General features: G+C 41.7%; 1 protein-coding gene and 2 long non-coding RNA genes across 5 annotated transcripts; 1 reads left to right on the top strand and 2 right to left on the bottom strand.

Moving 5' to 3' along the window:
- Window positions 1-1,064: 1,064 nt before the first annotated feature.
- LOC124315749 lies at window positions 1,065-2,063 on the top strand. The gene is made up of 6 exons (XR_006911634.1): window positions 1,065-1,200; window positions 1,266-1,393; window positions 1,467-1,573; window positions 1,654-1,766; window positions 1,826-1,929; window positions 1,995-2,063. It is a non-coding gene; the product is annotated as an uncharacterized LOC124315749 (long non-coding RNA).
- Window positions 2,064-4,667: 2,604 nt separating this feature from the next.
- Window positions 4,668-5,918, bottom strand: LOC124315672. 3 transcript variants are annotated; one of them, XM_046781492.1, is made up of 3 exons: window positions 5,853-5,896; window positions 5,617-5,787; window positions 4,716-5,508 (listed from the first exon to the last, which is right to left on the bottom strand). In XM_046781492.1, exons 2-3 carry the CDS (start codon window positions 5,718-5,720, stop codon window positions 5,241-5,243), a joined length of 372 nt encoding a protein of 123 aa, XP_046637448.1. In that variant the 5' UTR covers window positions 5,721-5,787; window positions 5,853-5,896; the 3' UTR covers window positions 4,716-5,240. The 3 variants fall into 3 exon arrangements, 2 of the variants coding, with proteins under 2 accessions (XP_046637448.1, XP_046637447.1); XR_006911526.1 differs by having other exon boundaries at window positions 4,668-5,503; window positions 5,617-5,918; XM_046781491.1 differs by having other exon boundaries at window positions 5,617-5,882.
- A 590-nt stretch (window positions 5,919-6,508) lies between these two features.
- LOC124315703 lies at window positions 6,509-6,940 on the bottom strand. The gene is made up of 3 exons (XR_006911574.1): window positions 6,792-6,940; window positions 6,627-6,726; window positions 6,509-6,559 (listed from the first exon to the last, which is right to left on the bottom strand). It is a non-coding gene; the product is annotated as an uncharacterized LOC124315703 (long non-coding RNA).
- Between the last annotated feature and the right edge of the window lie 416 nt (window positions 6,941-7,356).

Consider the following 7,356-nt stretch of genomic DNA (forward strand, 5'->3'; position numbering starts at 1 on the left):
ATCCTTCCAATGAACTCTTCCTTGGAAATGGCCCAATTGTATATCACTTCCGGCGCAAGTGGACCACATGGCAAAGACGTAGAGACAATAGAGAAGTCCAGCTCCCCAATCCGCTTAGATAGCGGATAATTTCCAGCAGGGCCAGCACCAACATGAGGATCCACGTCAGCAAGAAGGCGTGTCCGCCTTCTTCTTCTCGTCGGATTGAACGGCAGAGTATCGCAGCAGTACAGGACGCATAGGCCTATCCAGCGAAACGTACCAGAACACTTCTTTCCGGGCAGTTGGCAGTTAGTGGAATGACGAGAACTTCGCGAGAACGTCATACCGAGGCGTGACTGGAACTTTTCTCAGGTGAAAGCCACCCATTCGGCCGTTCCGTCTTCATCGTTGCTGGGTAGGCTGTGTGTCATTTACTGCAGGAACATGAAACTTTTCACGTTGGATCCTGTAATCTATTTTTGTGTAGGGTAATACTCGGCCTGCGGTCGAGAGAGACTTTAGCGGCGGCCGTTGTGGCGGCAGCGGTGGCCAGCACCGCCCGGCAAGGGCTGACAGTATCGCTGACGGCCTAGCTGGCTGGAATCAGCGACATAGCCATCAATGGCTAGTCGGTTGTCTCGGGGTGGCTATAGCATCCGGAGAGAGCTGGGGATAGAGTAGGGTGGTGTCATATCGCACTCCCGAAATTGTATGGATATTCAAGTTCATTTTCATTTTTCAAATTCGTTTTCATTTTTCGAAATCATTTTAGTTTTTCAAATTCATTTTAGTTTTTCGAAATCATTTACATTTTTCAAAATCATTTTCAATTTATGAAATCAATTTCAAAAGATTTTCAATTTTTGAATATATTTTCAACTTGGTTTCAATATTCAAATCGATTATCAATTTGTTTTCACATCAAATATGGTAATCGATTATTGAACATTTTTTTTGGAAAAAGTGTTCATTTCGCACCCCATATAGAACTCCATTTTTACATGTTATGTGACATGTAGAACTCCAATAATTTGAGCTCTGACTCTGACTGTGTAACCAACTTAGGAGTTAGGATTCAAAACTCATTACCAGATGTCACTAGTGTTGCCCATGTTGTTCTTACATCGTGAAACGAGGCGAAAACGGTGAAACAAATTGCAGCTAATTAATACTTATATTCCTGTGATTTCATATACCAAATTGAACTTCGTAACTTATGTAGGTTTATCTTGACATAGCTTCCTTATTTTTATACTGAACCAACTTATTTCTTCAAATTCTAGATGCATACTGTCAGTCATTCCAACAAGTTGACTAGTAGCGCTCAGTCACTTTCCATCAGATTAGACCCTCATGTTGTCAAAAGCCAAAAACTCATGTTTGAAGTGGAATACAAATGTGTCGAGATAAGGTATTTCCCCAGTACTGCTACCAGACCATTACAATTCAGATTTTCATATAACATTGGTATTCTTGAACCATAGGATCTTTTCTGAATCTCGCAATTTTGGTGGCGTACCCTGCAACAGCATGTTTTTTGTTATGGCGCTGTTTCTACTTCTGTTTAGAAAGCCACCCAGCTGAAGGATAGGTACAGCTTTATTTCTCATAGGTAAATTTGTGTAAATTTGTAGATAATGTAGAGAATTTCCTCGTCCCATTCCCACTTAGAGTTTTAGAGACATGAAGAGTGTGAAGTGAGACCTGCCATGTGTATGTTCATGTACCAGATCTGCTTGATGAAAGTCAAATGCCTTACTAAATTCATCACCCATATGATAAAGGTAAGCAACAATTCCACCCATCATCTCGCTACTGCAATACTTCATGACACTTTCTTTAGCATCAGGGAATTTATCTCATCATGTGGAGTAATGCTGTTGGTTGCTGTGAATTCCATTTTTACGGTTTTTTATCATGAACATTTCAGTGTGTTTCTTAGAAAAGGTAACAATTGATATGCTTTATTCATTGTTATATTTTCAAATAATGTAAAACATTTGTTTTTACAGAGCACGCAGCTTCTTTATGGAATCGTGCTGTCCTGGCACGGAGATTCTTGTGCAAATGCTGACCTTTGTAGGGACTTCCACCAACATGATCTTCGCGACGCACGCTCATCTAGCTTCACTGCTTCTAAACACAATTTGTTTTACTTCACTGGCGACTTGGCGAGTTTCTGGACCACTTCATGTTCGCTTCCGTCCGCTGTGACACACCTGCAATCACTCACCACGGGATTATGGCCAGGTACCGGACAATTGACTTATTTTCGTACATGATCTTCTAGTTATCTATTTGCGTAAAACTCTCTGTCTGTGTAATAATTCCAAAATTAGGCCCTTCTTACGCGTAAAAGAAGTGTTAGTGTGTTACTTGGACGTTTCTTTTTGCTAACGCTAGATGGCTTTTCGATAATTTTCAGCTGTCAAAACAGTCAGTTTCAGTTACTTTGCAAATCTCGTTAAACATTTATCGGCAGCTGTTGTGTGGAATTTTTTTAGTGGAAACTGACGATAACTATTCCTCCAACAAAGCTCACTTGTTAGATTTTTAATAATGAGTTTTTTTTTCTACTTCCGGTTTGCTCATTTCAGTCTGTAGATAAGTAAATATTCATTTGAGGAGCAAAATAACCACATATTCGTGATCCCCGTCGAATTTGTGGTAAAGTTCATGTAATCTTTTTTACATATTCGTACTTCCGGTTTCGAAAATTTTCCTGAACTATAGTTCAGGAAAATTCTCAATTTTGGCCAAATTTTGGATTTCGTTTAAATCACACCTATTCGACCCCAAATTTCATGGAGATCACGAATATGTGGTTTAATTTGATGACAGCTCAATGGTTGAGGAGCTGTTGTTACTTCCGGTATACTTCCGGAAAATTTTCAAAAAACTAGCAAGTGAGCTCTGTTCATTTAACAGTTCTCAATATTGCAAGCTTGATTTTAAGTTAAAAAAATTGCATTTTCAAATCTTTGAGCTAAAAAACCAGATCAATGTGCCTATATGTATTATGTAACTTTTAATGGCATGTCACTTAATCAGAATTGTTTTGTCTTTATTCAGGTAATGCAGAGGAGACGTCGAGAAGATGGATTTTCTCATCTTTAACAGTCATTACCGGTCTCCGTCGGATGTTGCCCCTGCTCCTGGTGAGAACGAAACTCGGTGGAATCGCGACCGACACCGAGACTCGTCATCAACGTGGATCATCGTATTGTTGGTATTATTGCGTTTGTGTTAGTTAACCCGTTGGCTGCCACACCTTTTTCTCCCCTGCACGGGCCGCGCTGTTTGGTCTCGTGGTTTACAAGCCGCGGGGTCGGAGAGTCGCCAAGCCCAAAATTTGCCGTAAGGCAAGCCTGTTTCAGGCAATGCACCTTAGTCCCCCCCTTGTCAGCACGGACTTGTCAGCAATGGCAAGTCCCACTTGGTCATGGATCCTTCAGACATGACGCGTAGAGTAGTAGAGAGTAACCTACGGGTTGTATGGCGTGGCAGCCAACGGGTTAACTTAAGTGTATGTATGTATATGTGTATGTGACTGTAAACGTGGTGGAATTGTGGGTGGAGGTGGGACAATATAACGCAATTCTTTTTATAAGTTTTTTCTTCATTGTTTCTTAATTTGTACCAAGCTTTGTTTAGGAATTGTTTCAATATATTTCTCTCAACTTCAAAGTCTTTCATTTATACAAAGTTCATCTACTTGCCTTTTACTTATAAGATTTACCAAAATCAGCAGTTACAAGTTTCTTTCGTAACATCGTGAAATCATAAGAACATGTCTGTATGCAGATCGACTAAGGCAATAGTCACCTCCAAAATATGAAACAGACATATCACAGCGCAGTATACTGGCCTTGAAAAAGTCGAACACCAATAGACACATGTCAAAATGACGACAGGATTGAAGTTACTCCAAAAAGTCTTACAAAAGAATTACCCGCATTAGAATTTTTATTTTCTCATTTAAGTTCAACCATTAATTCCCAGTGACCAATGACCATGAAGACAACCGACAAATATAAATAAAATCAAATGGAAATTTCAGCTCTAGCATTTAGGAACCTCCATATAGCAAGTTGCGGAAGCAAGAAGTTTGTGGTGTAATACTCTGCTGCCTTGGTGGTGTAGTACTTGGGAGACTCGGTATAATAGCTGAGGGCAGCGCGGGTTGTAGCGTAATATGCGATCGGTGTAAAAGGCTGGAGCAGCATACGCGGAGGTGTAGTACTCCGCTCCCTTCGTGCTGTAGTACTCCGCTCCCTTCGTGCTGTAGTACTCCGCTCCCTTCGTGCTGTAGTACTCCGCTCCCTTCGTGCTGTAGTACTCCGCTCCCTTCGTGCTGTAGTACTCCGCTCCCTTCGTGCTGTAGTACTCCGCTCCCTTCGTGCTGTAGTACTCCGCTCCCTTCGTGCTGTAGTACTCCGCTCCCTTCGTGCTGTAGTACTCCGCTCCCTTCGTGCTGTAGTACTCCGCTCCCTTCGTGCTGTAGTACTCCGCTCCCTTCGTGCTGTAGTACTCCGCTCCCTTCGTGCTGTAGTACTCCGCTCCCTTCGTGCTGTAGTACTCCGCTCCCTTCGTGCTGTAGTACTCCGCTCCCTTCGTGCTGTAGTACTCCGCTCCCTTCGTGCTGTAGTACTCCGCTCCCTTCGTGCTGTAGTACTCCGCTCCCTTCGTGCTGTAGTACTCCGCTCCCTTCGTGCTGTAGTACTCCGCTCCCTTCGTGCTGTAGTACTCCGCTCCCTTCGTGCTGTAGTACTCCGCTCCCTTCGTGGTTTGACTCGGGGCAACTAGGGCCTTGGTGGTGTAGCATCCGGTTGTTGCATATGTTGTTGTGTAGTTAGACGCCGCATTGCAGTTTAGTATCCACCGTACCCACGAGACATCGCCACACCAGTGGTCGACCCAAACATTAAGGATAATACAACTAACAGTAGCACGACACTAAAGTTGACTAGACGGTAAAAAATTTGAACATCAATTTCCAATATTAAATGCCATGTTAACAAAAAAGAAAATTTACGTAGTACTTCACCGCCTCAGTTGTGGTTGTGTAGTTCGGGGCAGATTAGTACTTGTGTGGTTAGGTGTAGTACTCGACCGCTGTGGTATTGAAATAAGTTGGAGCCTTGGTGTAGTAGGCTGGGGCAGCATTCGTAGTCGTGTAGTACTTAGGGACTTCGATGTAGTAGGCTGGGGAAGAATACTCGGTGGTGTAGTACTTGGGAACATCGGTGATGTAGTACTCAGGCGCCTTGGTGATCTAACTCGGGGCAGCGTAATTTGTAGCGTAACTCTTCAGTCTTGGTGGTGTAGCACTTGGGGGCCTCGGCGTAGTTCGTAGATGTTGAGTATCTAGACGTTGTTGTGTAGTAAGGCGGTGACGTGGTGTAGTATTCTTTCGCTGCTGTTGCTTGGTAGCCACCATGTCCAGGAGACATCGGTATACCCGTGTTCGACCCAACCATTAACGATACAACACCCAACAGCAGCACGGCACCATAGTTAACTGTACTATAAACGATTTGAACATTAATGATCAAATGTAAACTCATAACTACTCATACAGACTGAAGACCATACAAAATTGATTCACGACTCGAAATAAAGATGAATGTTTACCCATGATTGCGAACTGGTTGTACAATGAAGAAGGCAGTTGGTGACAAATTGTGGGCTGCAGTTGTTACCGTGTCGAAGATGCTCACTCGACTGATCCCTGTCATCTTTTCTCTCGCCTTTTATACGACTTTTTCTCACCCCTCCTCTTATGCCTTGCGGTTATTTTACCTTCTTGATAATGATGAAAAACTTCCAGTTCTCACCCAACCTCTACACCACTGCATGACACGTTTTACGTAATGATCTCCGTGACCTTCGAAAGTGAAGGAAATGCAAACTGTTTTTTCCTTCTTTAGGTTGACGTTGCTGGGGATGGGTCTACAAAAAACCAAAATCAAAATGAATACCAAATGGCTGAGCCTTGCGGCTATTGTACCTGCTTTGATAATGATGAAACACGTGTCATTCTCACCCAACCTCTACAACACCTAATTGACAGTTTTACACGTAATGTTTCTCGTGACCTTCAAGCGAGAAGGACATCCTGTCTGGACAAACTGGCCGACCTGTCTGCAGGTTGACTTGCAGAAAAAAAAACACAACGAAGATATGCAAAAATTTCAACGAATCGAAAACTCCTCTCACATGTTGACTGCAAAGTTACCTCGAATATGAGTGAGGATTCCCCAGAGTCCAGCTATTATTCCAAACTGATATCAAGACGTCGCAAAAGGCGCCAACTCCATTGACCACAAGAACGAAATTCATAACCTTCGTGTTTGCAGATCTGTTGGAAAGAATAAAATGATTATTGGCTATGGATTAAAAAAGAAATAAAAATGTTTCCTATTACATATATGTTTTCATGTACAGATCTGGTACATGTACATGTACACCCATGCAGACACATGGCAGGTTATCCACTTCACACTCTTCATGTCTTTGAAACTCTTACGACTGGCACAAGTGTGAATGTCTTTAAAACTGGTATGCACATTGATACCTGAGGAGTAGGAAAAAGTAATTAAGTAACTCATTAATAACATTCTTGTGAAACCATATTTACAGACCTGATCACAAAAATAGACTTGAGGGTTCAAATCACTGAAAAACACTGTGTAGAATGATGCCCATACCATGCGTACATAAGCACACAATGCAAGAAATCTCCTATACATATATCAACAGATTAGTCTCAGCATTTTTTTGTCTGTTGGTAAAATTAATTATCTTACCCAAATATGCTGCGTGGGAGCCAATTGCCACTTACAGTAACTGCAATAGTGCCATCATTGGTTTCAGGAAAGCTATGCCCAGGATCATGGTAAGAAGTAACTATATGAATCTCATGGCCTTTGGATTGCAAAGCAAGTGCTGCATCAACCACAAGGCGCTCAGCTCCTCATCCAATTCCCAAATCTGGATGTAGAAAGACAACTTTCACCATTGCAGTGATAAAGTAAAATCCTTGTTTGTCGATGTTTCGTCGCTTTTAATGTATCTTCAACTTAATTTAACTGAAAGCCAGATGAAAGGAAAACAAAAATCAGTGTGATCAGTGATATCTATAGTGATGTATAAAGAAAATAATATGCAATTGTAATGTATATTATTTACAAGATATTTCGTTTTTCCTTTAAATGAATAGCAAACCTCAAAACGAAGCTATGATGCAATTTGAAAATCAGTCTAAACTACAAGTACTCAAACGCAAAATATGGACACGTTGACGTGTTGTGATTGTAATATGTATATGATCAACTGTAGTCTGCATTGACTACCCTGCCTTATTAATAATAC

Source organism: Daphnia pulicaria, chromosome 11 (assembly GCF_021234035.1).
Source record: "Daphnia pulicaria isolate SC F1-1A chromosome 11, SC_F0-13Bv2, whole genome shotgun sequence".
NCBI classification, from domain to species: Eukaryota; Metazoa; Arthropoda; class Branchiopoda; order Diplostraca; family Daphniidae; genus Daphnia; species Daphnia pulicaria.